This window comes from Gymnodraco acuticeps, unplaced genomic scaffold, assembly GCF_902827175.1.
Source record: "Gymnodraco acuticeps unplaced genomic scaffold, fGymAcu1.1, whole genome shotgun sequence".
Lineage (NCBI taxonomy): Eukaryota > Metazoa > Chordata > Actinopteri > Perciformes > Bathydraconidae > Gymnodraco > Gymnodraco acuticeps.
Genome location: NW_022989843.1, coordinates 1,956,426 through 1,980,340, shown reverse-complemented (window position 1 = coordinate 1,980,340; position 23,915 = coordinate 1,956,426). Strand labels below are relative to the sequence as shown.

The 23,915-nt window shown below is 41.7% G+C and overlaps 1 protein-coding gene and 1 long non-coding RNA gene across 3 annotated transcripts in view; one reads left to right on the top strand and one right to left on the bottom strand.

Moving 5' to 3' along the window:
- Window positions 1–23,915, bottom strand: part of LOC117560189 (ADP-ribosylation factor-like protein 15) — a 117,477-nt gene that overhangs the window by 88,358 nt on the left and 5,204 nt on the right. The window contains exon 1 of one of the 2 annotated variants that reach the window (XM_034237010.1): window positions 21,523–21,908. The exons of the other annotated variant lie outside the window; for it this stretch is intronic. Coding sequence (XP_034092901.1) covers window positions 21,523–21,576 — 54 coding nt within the window. The 5' untranslated portion in view covers window positions 21,577–21,908. Of the gene's footprint in view, window positions 1–21,522; window positions 21,909–23,915 lie in introns of those variants that run through there. 2 annotated transcript variants of the gene reach the window in all.
- Window positions 9,634–11,009, top strand: LOC117560226. Its single transcript, XR_004571134.1, has 2 exons — window positions 9,634–10,153; window positions 10,600–11,009. It is a non-coding gene; the product is annotated as an uncharacterized LOC117560226 (long non-coding RNA).

Sequence of the window (23,915 nt, the reverse complement as noted above, 5' to 3'; positions counted from 1 at the left end):
TAGCCACTTGTCTGGAAATACCGAAGACCAGAAACGGTTTTGAAAACTTTTGTCACGTAGTGATCGTCTTCTCAATAGAACATCTTTGATAATGTCTTCTGGCCAATCAGAATCAAGATAACGGCGTGGTGTTGTTGCAGGAAGTCCTGACGGAGAATACTTTTGCTGTAGTACAGGTAACACATAACTGGTACGCAGGTTATGTGCGTAATCTGAAATGCGTACCGTCACTTGTGTCACAAAGCGCATTTGCGTACCGACGTACTTGTGAAGCTTTTCCAGAAGGCGGTTAGATCACCGGACGAAAGAGTCGGTCTCCGTGTGCACAGACAGGGCTGCTGTTAACGTCGGTCTGTACAACGGAATTGTGCCAAAACTACGCCAACCGGCTGCGGAGGGAGACTCCTCCCCTTCACTGGAGAACTGCGCTAAAACAGCTGATCACAACGTTCACGCTCTGTGGTCAAGAAGTACTCCACTAGCCCCCCCCCCCGTCGACTTTCCTGAAGTACTCCCCGTTGATAGAAATCAACACGTAATGAATAGACCCCACGGTTTGATGATTGATAGGTGTGTGGGCTGTCTTTCATTTTGACACGCAGAAAAATGTTATAATAAACATACATAGCCTACTGTATGTTAAATGGATATATGCGCCTTCTTTCATTTATCTTTCCATTCCCACAACAATATACATAAATAAATGGCATATTTTGGACATAGTTCGAATGGTGATTAATCATGATTAATTATTTTTTAAGCTGTGATTAATGTGATTAAAAATGTTAATCGTTTGACAGCCCTACTTTATATATAAAATCTCGCCTAAAATCTTGTCTAGGGCAGCAAATTGGCTAGAACCGGCCCTGGTACTAGGCCTCAAGAGCCTTTCTTGTGCTGGCAGACACATAGAAACAAATTGGCGGGGCGCACTTCGCATGCACACACACTAAAAAATGTGGGCCCACGTGCCTTAGCACCGCTGCGACTCCACCCTAGGGGAAACACTGACAGGTGTTGTCAAACACTTCCTTATATATCTAAAGTTTGACACATAGACTTTGGGTTCACAGTGTGATACAGTGTTAGCCTTACATACATACAGACTGTCTTCTTAACGGTTAGATATAGCTGTGAGTCAGTAAGCCATTGATGTAGATCAGTGCTTCTCAAAGTGTGGTCCGCGGACCACTGGTGGTTCGTGAGCGCCCCCTAGTGGTCCGTGAGTATATTGGTAAAATTTCACATTTGAAATAAATTAATCTATTTAAGTTTTCCGCACTCTCGCGGGAATATCTCCGCAATGGAGCGAGGTTAAGTTTCACTTTCGATTGCATGATATAGCCCAGCGCAACAACTTCATTACACATGTTGCAACTTGTTTGTACCATTTTCAGGCGATTTATAATCTGTTCTAGAAAAACGATGTGTTTTTGGATATTTGTGGAGTTAGGTGGTCCGCAAGTGTTTTTTAATTGGTTAAGTGGTCCTTGGTATGAAAAAGTTTGAGAAACACTGATGTAGATGTACCATTGCATCACCTATGGCGCGTTTCCACTGCAGCGGGTAGCTCGCTTTAAGCGTGCCGAGCCGTGCGGGGCCCATTTTTGGTTGCGTTTCCACTTGGCCTAGTACCGGCTAGCGGGTCCTAATTCACAGTTTTTCTGGCCCCATAAAATCGTGGTTCTAGGGCCAGGAACAACCAGGCTGAGTCGGGCTGAGTATGCTAAACTAGAGAGAGAATCGCTGGCAAGGGGGCTACAACTACAACAAGATGAACATATTTGACCGTGATTTAATTGTAATACACTTTTCAAAATAATGCCGAAGAAACAACATACTGATACCGGTTAGTAAAAACCATGAATTAATGCTTTGACAAGTCTGCAGACAGACGGCAGGCGAAAAACCCTTTTAAAATGCGTGTTTTCTAAATGGAGCTTGGCTAAGCTAACGTTATATATGCTCCGACCGTCCACACTCACAACAACGGCCTATACAGTAGAGATGTTAAGATTCACCGATTCGCATCGGTGCACCGGCATAAACGTTCAAGATGCGAGTGCACCGGTTGAAAGAGTGCACATCGGCTACAGTTTGGGTTGAACCGGGCTGAACTCGCGATGCATCGATTGCGTAGCGTCTTTGCATCGGTAAAAAACCGATTCATCATATAAAATTCCCTCATCTTGTCAACGCTCAGCAGAGACGATCTTTGATATTTGCTTCGCCACTACGGAGGCCGAGAGTCTCAGTTATCAACACACACGGAAGTTGAGGGGAAAGAGAAACACAGCGCACCGAAAAATACCTACAAATCAAACGTTTGGCAACACTTCGGATTGTTCAAGAAAGACGGTGTAATAGTCCTTTATGCTACATAGTTGACCGCAGGTCATGGAGAGTAATAAGGTATCCGTAGACCTTTGTATGAGGTATCTTTATTACTTAACAGGTCTACAGCCATGATACATAGATCCGTCCTAGATGCGGGCTTGCATACACACAGTATCACTCCGCAGCCGCACCCCATCAGTAACGTCCTGATGGTATATGTGCGCGGCACTATATACTACAGACGGTCAACTTGAAAAATCGCTCGCAAATTGTTAACGATTCCGAGCCGCTTTAAAGTACACAAGTAGTACGAGGAACTTAGCGACGCACATAAAGAGGCGACATGGGGTCTGCGGCTGAAAAGAGAAACATGAAAGTTAGACATACGAGTTAAATCACTCAGTGAGGTGTTCTGTCAGAGAGAGTGGTGTTTAGTTTACAGCAGCCTGTGACGGCCAATAATAATGTAAATGTCTTCCTTACTGTAAGCAGTTATGAAATACCTGTTTGTGAAAGGTTATTTGTATTCTTTATTGTTCATATAGAACCCACTGCTTTCTGCTCACTGGTGAGTTAGCCTATGAATGAGTGTTAAGCACATCAGGCTGGCAGCTGTATGGGCATTGCACTATGGTAGCTGTTATTTTCACATTGTTAATCATGAGAAATGCATCCTTACATTGTTGGATGTGGACTGTGAGGTGTTATAGAATTGTACTCTGGAAAGCTTTTAAAGGCAACAAAATAAACGGCATGATGGGATGTGCAGTACCAAATATGTAAAGCACTTTTTTGTTAATGTATGATTTGCTGCATATAAGGAATAAAACAAAAATCCTCTGTCGTACCATATTGAAGTATCATTATTTTTGCATCGTGTTGAATCGCATCGTATCGCACCAAATCGCATAATGTTGAATCAAATCGTATCGAACTGTATCGCAACAGGGGTGAATCGTATCGTATCGCATCGCCTAGTGTTTCAAATGTATCGTTAATGTATCGTATCGTGGCAACGTATCGAGATGCGCATCGCATCGGCCTCAGTGATGGAGATGCACATCCCTACTATACAGACATAAATAAACCAGCGACTGTATTCGCCATGACACAGGCAGTCTGTGGTTTGTACTTGTTTAACTTTTGTCTGAACAGATATGAAGATGTTGCGTGAGACATTATATTCAGCAGAAGTCTCCACGTTTGCAGTCAACCAAAGTAGCTTGTAAGTATGCTAACGGACAGAAGAAACACACGACCACATCGCTCAGAGTTTGGCCTGGAGTACTGGTGATGCTAATGAGCATGCGCAGTTATAATAAACGGCCCAGTACTCCAGGCCAAACTCTGAGCGATGTGGTCGTGTGTTTCTTCTGTCTGTTAGCATACTTACAAGCTACTTTGGTTGACTGCAAACGTGGAGACTTCTGCTGAATATAATGTCTCACGCAACAGGTTATGGGCCCAGTCAAGGAGGCCAAAGGTGGTTTAAGTTGTTATTCGACGGTGACGAGAAAAACTTTGAGTTATGGGAGACGAGGTTTTTGGCGCACATGGAACTGCGCGGCCTCAGTGAAGTTATCCTGGAAGAGCCAGCGATAGACTACAACGACGAACAAGCACTTGAAGAAGACGCAACAAAGAATGCAGAGGCATATGCTGAATTAGTGCAGTGTCTAGAATAAGAGTTTATCACTCATGAGAGACGCGAAACGAGATGGAAGAAACGCGTTGGCAATACTCCGAGAGCACTACGCAGGAAAGGACAAACCACGAGTCGTGAGCCTGTACTGTGAACTCTCTTCTCTCCACAAAGCAAGCAACGAGACTGTTACTGATTATATTATTCGAGCGGAGACTATATTCACGTCTTTGAGAAGGGCCGAAGAAAATATCATTGACGGGTTGCAGATTGCCATGGTAGTGAAGGGGTTACCGGACTCATTCAACCCGTTTGTCGTGCACGTCACTCAAACCAACGACCGTCTAACTTTCGGTGAGTTCAAAGCTAAACTGCGGAGCTATGAGAGCACTGACAAATATAGGACGAGTGACATGAATGCGGACGAGGATGGCGTTATGAGGACTAGCGGGGCGAGGACACGAGGACGTGGAAGAGGGAAGAAGATGGACTTAGACGACAATGAATGCTACACATGCGGAAAGATGGGGCATATGGCTAGGACATGCCCTAACGAGATCCAAGCGAGGCGAGAGGAGCGACGGTGGGACACGCCACACCGAGGAAGGGGGCGAGGCCGAGGCAGAGGCAGAGGGCTGGGCCGTGATCAGGTGAAGAAGGCAGACGGAGACACGGAGGATGATACCGGTGCATCATTCTTTTTCAAAATAAGTGACTGTCAAAATCAAGTAGGAAATAAGAGAGGTCTTATGGTCGACTGTGGTGCCACGACACACATGATTAATGACCCGGCAAAGTTTAAGACAATCGATAAGAGCTTTAGACCCGAGGACCATGTGATAGAGCTGGCAGATGGAACGAAAACGACCGGGATGGCGAAGATGAGAGGAGAAGCCGAAGTTGTTCTGCTCGACAGCGAGGGACGGCAAGTGAAAACGAGGCTCAAACGAGCGCTTTACATCCCATCTTTTCCACAGGACATTTTCTCCGTGAAAGCAGCGACAGCCAGCGGAGCTGAGGTCCGCTTCAAGGACGGTGATGATTGGCTGATTCATCAAAATGGTACTAAGTTTAAAATGGATGTGTATGGTAGGCTATATTACCTTAGCACAGTAGAGGATAAAAATACTGATGATGTTTGTAATGGTTGTCATGACATCCAGACATGGCATAGAATACTTGGTCATTGTAATTTTGAGGATGTGTCTAAACTTGAGAAAGTGGTTAAAGGTATGTCGATCAAAGGGAAACATGACATGTCTAACCATAACTGTGAAACATGTACGCAGGGAAAATTTACTCAAAGCAGAAACAGGCAGGCAGATGCAAAAGCTAAGACAGTACTAGAGCTAGTACATACAGACCTATGTGGTCCAATAGAACCAGCAGATAAAGACGGGTACAGATATGCAATAGCATTTACTGATGATTATAGTGGGATGATTTTTCCCTACTTTATCAAAGTAAAGAGTGATACAGTAAAAGCTACTGAAAGATTCATAGCGGATACTGCTCCATATGGACACAATAAGTGCATAAGATCTGACAACGGTACTGAATTTACTGGGCATGAAGTTTCAAACTTTACTTAGGACGAAAGGGATAAGGCACGAGACAAGTGCCCCATAGTCACCTCACCAGAACGGTACTGCTGAGAGAGGTTGGAGGACCTTATTTGAGATGTCACGATGCATGCTATTGGAGAGTAAACTCCCAAAGCAGTTATGGACATATGCTGTACAGACAGCAGCACAGATACGTAACAGGTGTTACTGTAAGCGTCTAGAGCAGACACCATACCGTGTTTTTACTGGCAAAACACCCAACTTGTCCAACATGAAAATATTTGGCTCTGAATGCTACGGGTATAAACAGGATAAGAAGAAGCTAGATTCTAGATGTGCAAAGGGTATTTTTGTAGGATACGACAAATATAGCCCAGCATTCCAAGTATTTTATCCTGAGACAGGGAAAGTCCTGAAACATAGGCTGGTAAAATGTATCACAAAGAGTAGTGCAGATAGTCAGACTCAGACAAATCATAATATGGATTTTGACACTTATGGAGAAACTATTCCCACAACACCAACAGGGACAAAAATGGTGAACCAGAAGCAGAGAGAGCCTAATGTGGGTGTACAGTCCTATAGTGAGGAGAATATTGAGGCTAGTCAGATCCAGACAGATGGTACTCAAAGAGAACAGGGAGAGAGTGCACGACGCTATCCCACTAGACAAAGAAACGCTCCAGAATATTTAATGGAGTATCAGTGTAAGGCTGATTGTAATGATGAAGGTGAAAATGTAGATTATTTCTACAGGGTTGCTTGTGACGTACCCAAAACATACATGCAGGCTGTAGGCTCTAAGAAATCAAAAATGTGGGCTGATGAGAGGAGATAAACTCTTTAACAGAGAATGAGACCTTCAGTCTGACCACACTGCCAAAGGGCAAGCAAGCAGTGGGAGGTCGTTGGGTATATGCAGTAAAGGAAAGCCCAGATGGATCTGAGATTTTTAAAGCCAGATATGTAGCTAAAGGCTATAGTCAAGTAGAGGGAATTGATTACAAGGAAACTTTTTCACCGACAGCAAATATGACTTCTGTACGTACATTGATGCAGGTGGCTATACAGGAGGATCTTATCCTACACCAAATGGATGTGAAGACAGCTTATCTCCATGCACCAATAGACTGCGAGTTATATATGGAACAGCCCGAAGGTTTTGAGGCAGAATCCAAAACAGGGGAACACTTAGTGTGCAAACTTAACAAGTCATTGTATGGTTTAAAGCAATCCGGGCGAAACTGGAACAAGTTACTGCATGATCATCTTACAGAGAATGGGTTTGTGCAAAATGATGCTGATCATTGTGTATACAGAAAAGAGTCTGAGAAAGAAAGAGTTATTCTGTTGATATGGGTAGATGACCTACTTACAGTATAGCGGCCAATAACAACGGCTCACTCAGTGATGTCAAAGAGATGTTGAAGAGGAAGTTTAAAATGAAAGATTTGGGTGAACTTAAACACTTCCTAGGTATCGACTTTACACAGAGTGAGGGGGAGATCAAAATGAGCCAAAAGAGACACATAGCAAAGATGCTAGAGAGGTTTGGCATGTCAGAGTGCAAACCAAGGTCAACTCCATGCGAGCAAAAGTTACATTTTGACACTGAGGGTGAAGTTATCGATTCAACAGGATACAGAGAGATAGTAGGTAGCTTGATATACATTATGACATGTACTAGACCTGATCTGAGCTGGATTGTGAGTAAACTATCACAACACTTAGCAGAACCAAAACAACAACATTGGGCTGCAGCAAAACAACTGTTGAGGTATCTAAAGGGTACAATAGACCAAGAGCTACATTACAAGAAAAGTGAGGAAAGCCTAAAGCTTGAGGGATACAGTGATGCTGATTGGGCAGCCGATCAAAATGATAGGAGAAGCACAACTGGATATTGTTTCAGCTTAACTGAAAATGGTCCAGTTATATCCTGGAAAAGCAGGAAGCAGCCAACAGTGGCGCTATCGACCTGTGAGGCCGAGTACATGGCATTAGCGGCTACTACTCAAGAGAGCATGTACCTTGTACAGTTATTAAAAGGGGTAGACCATAATAGCCCACATGTACCAGTGAAGATATATGAGGACAACCAGGGAGCAATAGCTCTATCAAAAAACCCTGTATCCAGACAGAGAAGCAAGCATGTAGACATCAAATACCATTTTGTACGATCTGCACATGCTGAGGGGAAGATATCTATTACATATTGTCCTACTGCAGATATGGTAGCTGATGTCCTAACCAAGCCGTTGACAAAGGCACAATTTGACAAGTTCAAAGGGTATTTGTTTGGAGAGTAATGTAAATTACAGGTATAAAAATTGAACACTGCTAGAGAAGCTTTTGTTTTGTTTATTTGGATTCTGTGTACCACTGTAGAGAGTTATCAACATGTCTTTGAGTGGGAGTGTTGAGCATATTTGTATAATAACAAAGTCATGTTTCAGTTCATGTGTATGACGTCATCAGAATGTGCCTGAAACGTGGTGATGCTAATGAGCATGCGCAGTTATAATAAACGGCCCAGTACTCCAGGCCAAACTCTGAGCGATGTGGTCGTGTGTTTCTTCTGTCCGTTAGCATACTTACAAGCTACTTTGGTTGACTGCAAACGTGGAGACTTCTGCTGAATATAATGTATCACGCAACAGAAGAGCTGTGAGCTCTGAGTGCTAAGAGCTAACGGCTGTGTTGTTTTTCTGGGGCTCTCATTGAAGATGACGTCACGGCTCCGCCTACACTGCGTTACTATAGTAACTACCCCAGTTCCTAAACTGTAATGGAAGCGCAGCATTAAAGTGAGCCGGGCCTAATAAGGCCTAACCAAACCGAGCGAGGCCTGCAGTTGAAACGCGCCATTAGTTTGGCAGCAGCTTGGGCCTTGGTTTTTGCATGGACATAAATGACAGTGTCATCAGCATACATTTGCACCTCCCATCCAGTGCATACTGATGGCTAGGGTTGCAAAGGGGCGGAACATTTCCGGTAAATTTGCATGGGAAGTTAAGCTGGGGAATTTTGGAAATATTCCATATTGGAAACCTTATATGGGAATAATGGGAACTAACTTGGAGTTGAGGGTAATGTAATCGAATTGTATCATATCCAAGCATAAATATACACATTTTGTTTTTTGTCATAAGAAAACATCCATGCAAAATTCATTAAAAAACATTTCAACAGATTTATTTGTATGTAGAACAGAACAAGTTTTAATTATTTTATTGAACAATCATTTGTTTCATTGAAGAACAAAAACATGAATGTTGAGTGAAATATTACTTCTAGAAATCATCTGTGCATGTGATGGAGGTGCCTGTAGGGGGTGTGGTCTCAAAAGCCATGCAGTAAGCGCAGTGTGCATGTGATTGAGGAATGGCATGGATATTCAAGTGTACTTGAATGGCATCTGTTTATTTTTGTCAAGATTATGCTCAAATATACTTTCCCCAACTATATTTAAGTTCCCTATGAAGAGCCAACCTTCAATTTGGAAAATTCCCAGTTTATTCCCATGGAAAGTTTCCATCTTCGAAAATTCCCGGAATTTTGCAACCCTACTGATTAGGGCTGTGCAATTAATCGTATTTTAATCGCGATTACGATTATGGCTTGCGACGATTATGAAAACAGCATAATTGACAAAATACGATTATTTTGCTGGGTGCGCTTTCGCCCCTCCCTAAAAGCCCACTCGGCCACGTGGGAGTGACAGGTGTTGTGAGTGTTCAGCGCGAGCGAAGATGTCAGAACAAGAGCAACAACTCGTTAAAAAGAAGGGTAAAACTATTTCCACTATTTGCAAGTACTTTGTCATTACATTTCACATCACTAAAGATATGTGCCCAGTTAGCACTGTTAGCAACCAGGGCTTTAACCCTTAAAGGCCGAGCGAGCCGCCCGCGGCTTCAAAGAGGTAGCGTTCTAAAATGCTTAATAACTTTTTAACCGCTAATCCTATCCATCTGATTTAAAAAGTGAGGTAAAGCGGCTATTCTAGGCTTTTCGCTGGTATCACTGTGTCCTTTTCCGGGATTCAGAGGCTCCGACGTGATCGGGGCAACGTCATCACATTTTACAGCCTTGATTCGTCAAGGAGACCCACGCGGCCCCTCCGTCTGAGCCAAACAGCAAAGGTTTTAGACTAAGTCCCACCCCCCTGTGTCCGGATAGGTTTAAAATGTAAAGGTCCAGGCAAACCTCTGCCCATGCTACCATCTTCTCGACCAATCAACATAGGTTGCTGTGTATGTTTTTGGCGGCGGGAGATAAACAAAGAGAAACAGAGAGACGAGAGAGTAATACTAAAGAAGTGTAATTTTGCCAGCGTAAGAGAAATAAATACAACACGAGATATCTAGATACAGTCACACAAATACACATACATACATACACACACACACATACACATACACATACACACACATATCCCAAGACAAATTCAAACCAACATGTCAAAACGGCGTTACACTACGGAAGAAGCCATAGCATTTATTTTGTCTGGCGGACCGCTTAGCGATGCAGCGGTGGATTCTGAAGCTGACAGCTGGCGTGATGAAGAGGAGTATGATCACGGGATTGATCCCTTCGAAGATAAAAAGTGAGTAACTTTGCTTATTTCTTATTGTTTGTGTTGCATTTATCGCTTGTTGTTTCTGTATAACGCCGAAAATAATTAGTCCTAAGAGTTTTTATAATGGATGGCCATTTGCCGTAATTGTGTCATAAAGTGAAGTCCTGAGCTCAAGATTCACTATCAATAGAGGCTACTATTTATTTCAGTAAAAAAACGTCAAGCAATACCTTTCATTTATTCCGCTTGCCCTCTTTGGTTGTTTGTTATGAGGTCTAATGTTATTATATTCATTGCATTACAATTCAGTTACTGATTCCATCAACTAGTAATGTTAGCAGAGGGATCAAGTGTGAATCAAATCAAAAGTTGAGACTGTGTTTAGAAAATAGATAGGATGACACTGGAGAAATAAAGGAAATAAAATAAATTCAGACATTTATATCTGTATATTTTCCTCCCTTTTATTTTAGTACAGAGGATGAGAGAGGGGATGCACAAGCCCCTGTCCCCATCAGTAGGCCTCCTTCAAACCGAGAGGGAAAAGAATGCGGCCAGGAGGGTGCAGCATCCAGAAAAAAGGCCAAACCAATGGCAGCCCCCCTGACAGTGAAAGGGAGAGGAAGAGGGAAAGGGAAAAAAACATCTCTGACCCCAGAAGAGCCAGGAGCTGTTTGGAACGGACCTGAGGTGCCAGATACTGCCCAACAACTACCACACTTTTGCCCGAAAAGAGCCCCTGGAGTCCAAGGTTTTGTTGGTGTGGAGTATACTCCTGCACAAATATTTAGAAATTGTTTTAACAACCAAGCTGTAAATATCATCTGCAAGAACACAAACAAAAATGCTGAAAAGGAGCAGGCTAAGGGGGAAAAGTTTGTTTTGGAAAGCCGGTAAAATTCCTCATGTATGTCGGCCTTATGATGTTCATGGCACTTCTAAAACTGCTAAAAGTAAGTGACTACTGGAGGAAGGGATCACACCTAAGTGTTCTCTTTCCTGCTTCTGTCATGACAAGAGACAGGTTCATGGCAATCAGCAGAGCTGTACATCTGAGCGACCCAGACCATGATGAATCTTGATACATTTCCTTTGCTCTTTCTATATATTTCTAATACTTTGTTTATAGCTTCAATATAATTTGCACTTTGTTAATTTGCACTTTGAATTTATTTCACTGTTTGTGTTTGTATTTCAATGTTCAAATGATAATATATTTCTCTGAAACAAGTTATTTTTGTTGCAATGTCATCTGTTATGGTTTAATTTTTTACTCTCAACCTTTTTTTGACAGAAGAAACATGATCAGTCATTTAAATATGGAAATACATTTCGTTTTAATTATTACAATATTATCCTAGGCGTTTTTCACTGAAAAACGCCTAGGATAATATTGTAATAAATAGCTGTAATTTGCTCAGGGAACATAATATGCAGATGAAATTTAATTTGAAAGCCTAAAACATCTAAATGCAGCTTTGTAAATAATAAAATTCCTATGTTCCTGGCGGAGTAAACACAACATTTGTACTGGCGTTTTTGAAAAGTGCTGGTAAATTCAGCCATTATCACACAAAGTTATGGTAAAATTTGGACTTTAAATTAGCCAGACTTGAACTAGAGGTTCTCCTGAATCAAATGAGGTAAGGCACTTGATGCTGACTGCTAGAAAAGGTTAGAACAGGTTAGGAGAAACAAATAAATACAGGAGTCAGGCAGGCGAAAATTCCGTCTAGGTCTTTAAGGGTTAAGCAACTTGTCAACACGTTGGACAAGCGTTACGCGATGCCGTCTCGGTATTATTTCAGCAGGTCTGCGCTGCCTGCACTATGTGACAAATGCCATGGGGAAGTTGAGAGATATGTGGCTTCAGCTGACTACTTTGCTACCACAACAGACCTATGGTCTAGCCCAGGGTTGCCCAACCAGTCGATCGCGAGATGTGTCTAAAAATAGAACAACAATATTCTGTTTTATCGTTAATGTCCTGTAACATAATCTTCCTGTGCCAGAATAATGCACTTGAACGCATCAAAGCTTTGTGATTGGCCGGCGTCACCCCTGTGTCGGGGCGTGGCTGAGGGTCTTCAGTACAATTGGCAATAGGCTTGTTTGAGACGCGTTGCGGCTCGCCTCGAAAGTAGACGAGAATAGCCGATCGCAGCCGGGGGAGGTCTCAAAAAGCTCGCCTGAAGTCGGACAGCTCGGAGTCCATGCTCGGAGTCGGCTTCGTCTTCTTCTTCTTCTCTCGGTTTTTTGGCAGATTGCAAACAACTTTAAGGTGCATACCGCCACCTCCGGAGTCGGCTTGACTCGGTTTGCATTTATAAAGAATGCACACATGTGTTTAATCGTTAATGTCAGATATGTACTAAGTAAATACATTTGTTCCTGCTCCAGATTAGATTCAACTTTATTGTTATTGCACATATTACAGGTACTGAGACAACGAAATGCAGTTTAGCTTCTAACCAGGTGCAACAAGCAGTAAAGTGAAAAGTAATGTACACAACCTACAGAATAAAAATGAATTGAATGATGAATAAACAGTGAGGGGTATGAATACACTAGATATCAGCCTGTGAGCAGCATGAACAGTGTGTATGAATATGCTAAGATATATAAAGTATGAAAACGGTAAGCAGTATAGTATAAAAATATATAGATATTAATTTCATTATGATAAACATTGTAGAACAATGATGAAAAATGGGAATGGATGTGGCGACGTAAAACTGACACAAAACAACAACAACATTTTGCCAGCCAATTGGAGAGTTTCATCACCAGCACGTGGTAAAAACCACCAATGAGCGCTCAGCTCGAGATACCAGCGAGTCGTTTCCCATCAAGCATTTCGCTTCTGCAGCCCGTGGAGAGCAACTGCGCCAACTCGCCTCGCCTCGCTCTCAAGGCTGCGGGCGTCTTTGTCCCGCGAAATTTCAAAGTCTCATGTGGGCGGGCCTCCAGAGCAAGTCGGACAAAATGACTAACCATCATGCAACGCACTAGCAAGACGTTGATCGCAACTGCGCAGGTCTGCGCAGGTCTTGCTTGTCTCAAACAAGCCTAATATCGTCACCTGCCTGCGCTCATCTCTGAAACCAGACCATGTAAACAGGCTGGTGTTTCTTGCAAAAAATCTTTAACAGATGACATGAGCAGCCCTACCAGCATTTGCCATGGTGGCCAAAACATTTGTATTTGGTCTTAAATTGTAGTTCAACATTTATTTCCTGTTACTTCTGGTTACGGTTGGCCAGCCTTCAACGTTTAACTGAGTGGAATATGTTGAATATGTTTTACCAAAATGTTGGCTATATGTTAAGGAGTTTTCAGTAGGTTGTGACAGTGCACTGCAACATATTTGATTTCATTTATTTTGGTCTAATTTATTTTTATTTATCATATTAATAATATATGTTTAGTATGGTTTTGGAAGTGCGCTCCAACATATTTGTTGATCTTGTTTATTGGTAAAATATTATTTGTTTTAAAGTTCAATAAATGGTCAATGAATAATCGTGATATCAATTATTGACCCAAATAATCGTGATTATGATTTTTGCCATAATCGCACAGCCCTACTACTGATGGCAAGTCATTTCTATAGAGGCTGAATAGAATTGGGGTACACCCAGTTCATTCCTCAGGGGTGGTGATGTCTCGCCACTTACCCTTACACACTGAACTCTATCTGACAGATAGGAGCTCATCCAGTCTATTGCACTGGGTGAGAAATTAAAATAAGACATTTTGTGAATGAGTACTTGATGATTGACTGTATCAAAAGCTTTCTTAAGATCTAAGAAGATTGCTCCAACAATGTCCAATAACCCTTTGTCCATTTTTGATTTGATATTTTCCACAAGGAAACAATTTGCGGTCTCAGTGGAATGATTGGCTCGGAAGCCGAATTGCATGGTGTAGTGTGAAAGGACTACTGTGAAGATGTCCAGTCAATTGCTCAGCTACACATTTCTCAGAGATCTTATGGCGCATTTCCACTGCAGCGGGTAGCCCCGTTTAAGCCCCAGTTTTTGGTGGCCTTTCCATATAGCATAGCACCAGCTAGCGGGTACTTTTTCCGGCCCCATAAAATCGTGGTTCTATCAGGCCAGGGCCAGGGCTGAACTTGTCAACAACACTCTCGACTGCTGATTGGTCAGAGAGAATCGTCACAAGATCGCGCACGAGATCATCGTCGCATATATATCTAGAAGCAAGCTTGCAGCATTTTTATACACAGCATTTTTGTAAACGGAGGAGCTACAAAAATGGCAACGTCAAAGAAAAGCACACCGTGGTCGACCGAGGAGGTGACGACGTTCCTACATCTCATTGGGGATGAAAAAATCCAGCGGGAGCTCGACGGAACAACAAAGCCTACACTGCGTTGCTACCCCAGGTCCTAAACTGTAATGGAAATGCGCCACGGCCTCGGACGGCCAGCGAGGCAGCCCGAGGCCTGAGCGAGGACGCTTAGGGACGCTTAAACGGGGCTACCCCGTTGCAGTGGAAATGTGCCATAAGACATGACAGGTAAAACACTAATGGGCCTATAGTTGTTTGCATCAGTTGTGTCCCCGGATTTGTGGACTGGCACAACAATGGCTGACTTCCAGTCCAGGAATTTTCCCTCCCTAAAAGAGGTGTTCATTATTTGAGTAATTGTCCCTGTGAGAGTGGTAGCATGTTTCTTTAGAAACAGAGAATCCGGTCCAAAAGTGTCTTTTGATTTGGAATTTTTTTAAGAAGAAATTATAGAATGAACTTTGGATTCAGAAGTCTCTGTCAGGGAGAAGACTGGCTGTGTACTATCAATAGGTGATGAGTATATATGACCAATTTGGGGACTGTTTATAGTCAGCCTCACAGAATTAACTAAATAGTTATTAAAAATAGCCGCTATTTCCGCTGGTCCCTTACATAAGGTTCCATTGTTATTGATCTCCAGCTGCTTGGTTATGGTATGCCCTTTCCCTGTTTTGTTTATGATTTCCCTTAGATTCATGAATGAGATTAACTAAGAAGTTGGATTTAGCTGCCCTGATTTCCTTTGTTTATGTTTTGTGAACTCATTAAACAAAATATAAACAGTGAAAAACAACTATCTTGTAGAATGCCTGAGCTACCAAAGTCGCAGCTCAGTAATACAGGGATGCATTTTAGACACAACCATTTTACAATTAAGGCTGCAACTATCCATTTTCTTAATTTCACATTATCACCATCAATATCATCTTGTTAATGGTAAAATCAACAAATCAAGGGGACTGAAGTGCAACATCATATTATTTAATTGTCAATAGAATAGTTTATGAAAAAGATCTGTAAAAACAGCTGCTGCTTTAATAAATGTAGGTGCAGTGTGTATTTAGAAAGAATTGAATTGACTTTGTTAAGTGACTAACAATGGCAGGCAGGCTAAAGTACTGATGATAAAAAGAGAGTCCCTCTTGTGGAGTGTTCTGCCCACTCATGTATTCCAATGTCTAGTGGATAAGCATATATTACAATATGTGCTTTAGGCCCCGAGCAGAGTGTCCTTGTTATGTCATGGGGACAAAGACTATTGTTACACAGAAGACGCTTTACGGCGTCCCACAACACAAGCCTCCAGCCAGAGGTTTCAGATCCAAGGGCATTGTAAGAGAGGCCTCGAAAAATATAGGCCAACAGAGGAGATGTATGCGATTTATAAACTAATGTGTGCCATAAGGTGTCAAACAAATATAAGTGTTGCATTAAAACTGGAACTTTTTTGTTGAAACAAAACGTCTGCCACATACTAGGGCTGCACGATTTGGGGAAATAATCTAATTGCGATTTTTCTGACAGATATTGCGATTCGATTTGCAATATTTGTTTTTAAGCGACCCAATGGAAGTTTATTGTAAAATACGGCCATAACTCCGGCTAGGAAGGTCGTATCAACGTGCTCCCGTCTCTAGCACCCCCGCAGCCCGAGCTACGAGTGAAAGAACTAAACTTACATGAAACTTCCGTTGGGTTGCTTTAAAGTCAAGCTTCAGTTTAAGATTCACCCTGTAATAGAAACATGTGATGGAGCATTACTGACCTGACTCAGATGGTTTGTTTCACCAAACTCCAAATTGGATTTAAAAAACACTTGGCAGGTGATTGGATCAATCTGTCTATCACCTTCTATCATGGGCCACTTCTGATTGGTTAACAATGACTGGTACATGTAGAGCACAGCACTTCTAATTGGTGTGGATGACTGACACACACAAAAATAAAAAAAATAAAAATTGCAGGCTTTGCGATTTGATAATTGCATCATTTCAAATCGATTAATGGTTCAGCCCTACCACATACCCATTATTATTGTGCAGTGTTTGACGCCCTTGGTGGTACAATATTACACTCAAACAACTGTGATAAAAATACCAGTGCATATAGTTTTAGCATGTCAACTAAGAAACAGATTTTTATATTCAAGAAATGCAATGTTGTGGAAAAACCATACCAGACACACATAATTACTCTAAGTATTGTTATTTGAGGGTAACTTTCTAAAGGGGATTGTTAAGCTAAAGGAAGTGGTTCTGCCTCTCTGAAAGTAACATAAGCTGGTGGTATTCTTCCTGTATTTCTTTCAGTCTGGTAAACGTTCATTGTCTCACTTGCATGAAAGCAGAAATTATTTCTAGAAATTCCACATGTGCTGTCGATGCCGAAGGGTCGTGTCTTTTCAAATCATCTGCCACCTGCTCAGGCTATCGCTGCACTTTTACACAAATGTAGGAAAAAAGTTCATTTGTACTGTCAAATTCAAAATAAATCAAACTTCAAAAATAATTTGGAGTTATAGCTGGTTCATATTTAGGATCAAGTTTTGCTAAATGAGATTTTTAGCAGCCACTGAGCCTGGGGGCAAATAAGTCAGACTTTTAAACCACATTCTTAAGATACACGCTATGTTGTGTTGTGATTAACAAGATTTATTTGTAACTCTTGAAGTTTACAAGCTGCACTGAAGATGCTCCTTCATTTAATTGTTTTGAAATAGATTTTAGGATGCCTATTTGAACACACCCTAATTGTCTCCATGTTTCTGCCCTGCTTCCATGCCTAGCCGGCCTTATAAAGTGGGCTGCTCCTCAAGACAGAGCTGCTGCCTCACTGAATAAAACTACGCCTCCAATCTCTGAAATCAACTTCTTGACTAGCCAGCACTAGATGTGAAAAACAAGATAAACCAGCCAAGCAAAATACATTTCCTCTTTGTGTCACACATACATTACTTTCCATACATCTTCCTGATAGAATGTGTAAAATCAAAAAAGAAGGTTTATTTGTGTATGTATCTTTTCAACAGTTTTCACACATCAAGCCATTCATAAAGTCCACACAATGTACCTCCACTGCTGGGCATGACCACTGCATAATACGTGAAATAGAAAGGATGTTGTCATGAATAAATGTGTTCCAGTTTCCTGGTATACAAACGGTACACAAAGGTCAAATGTGGCGCCGCCCTGCTCTGTCAGCCAATACGTCTCCAACAGGAAGTTATTCTTTGTTGGTTCCTAAACAACTGGAGCCAAATTCCCTCCCAAAATGTCCTTGAGGCAATAAAACAGCCCGGTGAGGACTGGCAGCGGGGGTTTAAGAAACAGTACTCAGTAGTGGGTGGGTGAGCCTTGCTGGTCTCTAAATCATCATCCCACCAGGCCCTGTGGTTATTTTGAGTGGTGGGATATTTGTGGCCGGGGATGGAGCACTGGCTGCTCCCATCCTGCCTTTCAAAAAGGGCGGAAGCAGGTTGGACATGTGTGCTTCTCACACGCTGTGAAAAGAGGGGTTTATTTACTGCAGGTACTTTTCATACTTGACATACTGTAATAGGTATCACAAAAGCAATAACTCTTTTGATTAATAAGTACCATGGGATTGACTTTTTTTTACACATTTCCATTATTACATAAAATTCTGTGTTGTACGGAGTAAACAACAAATATGGTGGATCAGTTCTAACAAGACATAATCCCTAGAGTTCTGGGTTCAGGTTATGTTATGATCCGGTAGATAAAGTCTTAACAAGATGAATGGATTACACCCAACGACCGCGGCATCTAAGGGAGCGAAAAATATGTCTTTGTGGAAACAGGATGACTTTTTTTATCCAACAACAATAACAACCTAGTGTCAAAGTTGGGTGCAAGGACTTCCTCAAACCTGGGTTGTCTTCCTAAAGGGGAGCTAAGAAGGTTTCTGTTTAATATAACCATTAAAAAACATCTATTTGAAATGAGGAAGTTAGTGCACAAAACCGACATCTGCTATATAAAACGTATGTTACACTTGAAATAGAAAGTAAAGAAGAGTTGAAGAGTTCACACCAGAAATGTAATGTGACAGCTCGAAGAGCATGATGGTTGATAATGTGTGTTTTCCCACTGTCGACACTAACCAAGGGGTCTTTTTGAACTTTGAAGCCATTTGGAAAATCTAGCAGTTATCTATTCAATGGCAAGCCGGCCTAACAACCGAAGTTAAGGAGCTTTCTGTTACTAAGTTGCTATCTGGGTTGAAAGGTTTGAACTCTGAACAAAGAAGAAAACCACAAGACAGGATCCAGGTGATCAAGTGTGATTTTAAAACAAATGTGCTGAGGAAAAATAACTATTACATGAAACATTAATTTAATAATTCAACCAAAAACACTTTTGTTTCCACACAATGTGGCCGGGGGGTCGGAGCCACAAAATCAGTTCAACAAGTCCTGCAGCAGCATTCATCTTGTTTGAGGTTAGGTCGTGTGCAACTCGGTTTCTTTCCAAATTAAGCATGAAACCGCTTGGTTTAATGTGGCCTGGGGGTCGGAGCCACAAAATCAGTGGAGCAGCCGTTTTCCACACCATTAAAAACAAAATGAGGTGACCAAGAAGCGCCTAATACGATCACTTAGACCCTTAATGGTGGAGGCAGCGTGCAAAGACAGGCTCCAAAGAGCAGGAGCTATGGCACCACAGCACATGCTCATATCTTATACTAATGCCTCATGGCACCTGCTCGGAACTTCATCAATTACTAACTGCAGTCTCGGAATGTCGGGGGAACAAAAAGTAATAATAAAATCACCAGACCTGATTGATTTATACTGCATTTTGTGATAGACATTTTTGAAAAGATTATAGAAGATAGACTTAAATACGACATGAAACCAACCAAGCCAGCACTTTCCCCCAACTGTTGCCTATTGCATGTTGTGACTGAGGTTGTAAATGTCTGGCAGGTATAGTTGAACATGCAGTCTCTTCTGTGAGAGGCTGCCTTCACACAGAACTATTAGCGTGAACAGTGAGAAAAACAGAGCGATTAACTCGAGTCATAACAAGTGTTATTCAGAGACAGTTCAGAGCCAGAGACGATGGTTTGACCTGCAGAGCAAACTGCTAATGTGCTGTGAAATGCTGATGGAGTAAGTTAGAAGTGAGTATACAGAACAAGAAGAGCTTTTCTTAAAACGTTTGCATTAACGGCAAAGTCATGATTTCATATTTAATGACTACATTTGTTGGACTCGGGGCTTGTTTCTTTGTTGTAACACCGTTATACATGTGTAAGGCAGACGGGCAACAGTGCTGGGAATGGATCAAACCATTCCTCTCCCGCACAGACTCAGAGGTTTTATTTTGTACATCACTACAGGATATTGTGGTGACTCAGCAGGGATTTGGATCTTAACGCCTGCGAGCCAATCCAAATAATCAGTCCTTTGAACCTCTCCATGGTAGCCTTTTTATTATATCGATCCCCATTTTAAGCACTCTGTTATCCCACAATATAACTTAGTGAGGGGCTGCAAACTAACAACAAATGTCTACGTGGGATTTGACTTTCTGTTCACCGGCATGGAACGCACTCACTTCAAAGATTGTGTTAAAATATGTTATTTCACATTTTTCACAATTTCACATTCTCGATGCTGTACCCCGATGTCTTGTTCCTGCTTGTTGAGCTAATGTAGACCTTTGTAACTTACGCTACAAAAGAATACAAGTTGAAATGATTATAAATGTCGAATGCTACCTGCCTATTTGATATACTATTGTAAAGTACATTGTCACACAGCAGCATGGCTCTAGCAACGTCTGTCAGTATTGTGTGAACATTCATCTTCCCCAGAGGATGAAGCCTTCTGACTCCTGAGCCAGCAGGAAATGAAAGCCTAGACAAAACCCTCACTTGAGTTTCAGTGAGACAGCCGTCAGCTAGAATTCAATGCAAGCATTTCCAGTGGATATGATGGGTAACAATCCTAGAAGTAAACAGGTCAGCTATAGTTTGCCAAACTGCCACTGACAACAGCTATTATCAGCAATATTACCAGCTTTCAAAGTCTTCAAAAGCTTGAGAAATGCCGTTCCACACACACATACAAAGTGTCAAATACATCTGCCTACATGTAGAACAAGAAGGCCACAAAAGACTGATATAAATAATATAGATTATATAAACAGGTTTCTCTGTTGATGTTCATTGAGAAAGCTTCACCAGCTGGTCAGGGAATAACAGAGGTCCTGACAATACGCAACATGAGTCATCCGCTGCAGTTAATATACAACTATTTAAAATAAACATGGTTCAAATAAATAATAATAAAGTCAACAACTTGGCTTCAAGTTTTTTCTTCTTACTAAAATAATGACAATTCAGTCAAATACACACTTAAATGTTAATGCCTTAAAGTTCATTATCACAAAACTACAGTGTTATCGTCACCCTTTTCGGATGTGCAATTAAGTAGGTGATTTGTTTACACATCATTTAGAATCAGTCATATTTTTGTCTATGAATTTGACACTGCTTAATTTTGTATTGTATAATAATTCTCATGTTACAGTTTTGTATTATTGTTTTACACATTCAAAATCACAATCTAATCAAAGGTTTTTCAGGGCAATAACAAAAAAACATAACTTCAACAATATGTCCACCACTGCCTCTGTGGCACCAGGACCCATTCATGCCTGCACCGTACTTAAGACAGCCTGAACTACAACCATGGACAAAGCCAGTCGCTAGTAACCGCAGGACACAAAGGGGACCGTAATCTATCTTTGAATAAAAGACCGTTCTCTAAGAATAGAAAGCTTGTTCTCCTTAGGTTTTATTTTTTACGTTGGACAGTACCGACATCCACCTGTTCCACCTTAATGTTACGTGAACACCCATTCGAATGAAATGGAGCGCACTCCTCATTCAGTGACCAAGCAACAGTGACTGCTTGGTCAATAGCTGTTTTAAAACACAACAAGGACATATTAAACCCATCTGAAACTAGCAGTATTCAATCCAACACACAAAGACACACACACACACATCCGAGCCATTCTCGAGCAAACATGGATGCATTTTCTTACCGTGTAAAGCCCAATCCTGCACAAGGCAAGAGAGAGCTGCATGTGCTCCGACATTGTGCCCAGCAACAAGCGTAACCCCCGGCAACAAACAAGCCGAGCCTCTGGAGTAAATGAATGGACGGAGGAGGATCAGGAGTAGCTGAGCATACCATTTTCAGGTCAACAACATGAGTCCAGCCCTTCAATGTCTCCCTGTCAGCGGCCCATATTCTTTTTAAATCTGAGCTTTACAGAGGGGTTTTGTAAGCGTTTGGATGAGCATAATTGAAGGTTGTGTTGTCTTTACTCCCCAGATTCATTCACAGAAAGATAAAACACTATTGCCACCAGGCTCAGCCGACAGACACAGGCTTGAGATTAGTTTGTGGGGATCTTTCTTGCCACAGAGATTAAGGGCTCAGTGACCACTAGGGATCCAGAATGACTACAAATGGGATTAGTCACCATTACCCACCCACACACTTTGCCCATACTGTACGCAGAGCTTCATGAAGAATAAAACACACTGCTTTCCTTGCATGGAGGAGGATGAAGGGATAGACTACTGGCGCTTACAGCGGTCGTGGGGATTTCGTTAACTGTTGTGGGACGCTTTGTCAGAAGTCAGTGTGTTCAGAGAGAACGGTGAGTCATGTTCAAAAAGCTTGTTCTGGTCAGCTCGGCTGTCTAGTAATGGTTGCTGCAACCACCTGCTAGCACAGCGCAGTTATGATATACTCAACTATAATGCAATATGGTAAGGTGACATTTAAATTGATGTTCCTGTATTCCCAAAAACATTCTGAGCAACTTTAAGGCTAATTAGCTTAGTAACAGTATCATGTACACTTCCTGGGTTAAAATCCAGCTTCTGTCTTAAATCTCTTTCTTTCTTCTGGTCCAATCTCATCCAAAGAAGGGCATGTCATAGAAGGTACAGGTTGTTATCGATATCTTCTTTCGTAATGCAACACCATAACGAGACAGCATATAATAGCCTAGTTTTTCAGTCGTTTATTCAGTCTGACTGTCGGTCAACCGCAGTTTATGGCTCCTATGAAACGCTCAGTGATATGATTACCAATCAACATTATGGTTTTATGGACCATCCCACACCTCTAATAATATGAATGTGGAATAATAAACCAATGATAACAAAGCCCTTCACCTATCCATGTCCTTGATTTTCTAGTGAGCGAACGCAATGTGAGTGGTTATCGCCCGAGATAAAGAAAAGGAAATATGATAACAGTTCACTAATGTCTCTTTAGAGCAATAATGACCCATCAACTTATGTGAATGCCAATATGAAATTAACCTAAAGTGCCTGAGCTTTATCATGATCATAAGATTGTGAAACAACCAGAAGTATTGCCTTATCAGCAAGACTGATGTTGCCCAGGCCCGCTGACTCATGAGCACTCTTCACAGACGATGGGAATCAGTGCATTCAGAAACCAGCAGACACAGAAACATGGCTGACACGCTGCCAGCAGGTTGAAATCTGGGACGGGGGTTCCGGAATGTTGTTGAGCTCACAAAGGTATTTCACATTATAGCTGGAGGATATGCACTTTTTTTTTTTTAAATTAAAAAAGGAACTGTAGCCAACACCAAACTAAAAGGTAAACCATTCACATCCATTCAAACTGAAACCTGAGTAAACCAGCTCTCACTGATGGAGTAAGTCAATTATTAACATCCATCTACATACTGTAGAAAAGCCACACGCTCTGTATAATATGTGTTGGTGCTCTAATCTGCATGCAATAGGTCATTTTTGACAACTTGTCTTCTACACCAGTCAGGTGTAGAACGTGGTCAGATTGTGGACAAACTAGGCGGAAAAGTTATCCCATAGGCTAACAAACAGTATTCATACGCTGCCAACATCTCTTTCGGCTCTCCTTCCTCTCTGTTATCCCAGTGAGATGCCAGGCTGCTATGCCCTGCTGTGTGCCTTGCTCTGAAATACAGTTGGCCCGCCAAGAACACATGCTAACACAATTTATTTTCATGAAGGTGTGATCTTAGTGCCGAGTGCAAACCGAATACCACAAAGCTGCCCGGGGTTCATTCAGTTCAGAGACCTTGTTGATGTCATGCCCCTCTAACTCTCTCTTTTTCTCAGGAATGGTTGACGCCTTAACTGCCTACTATCAATTAAAGACAAGAAATAAAGAATTATAATGTTTTTTTTGTTTTTTTTTAAATACTGCAGATTCCATGCTGTTTCCTTGAGCTAGTGGCAGCCAGTGTTTAACACATTCAACATAAATTATCATAAGAGGAATCTCACATTTCAGAGGATGGTTCTTCAATGAAAGTAATTATTTGTAGGTTAGTTAGTTATTTATGAACGGGCTATCTTCACTGCAAAACTGCGGATTAAGCAGTAAAGGCCCGACTTGCTG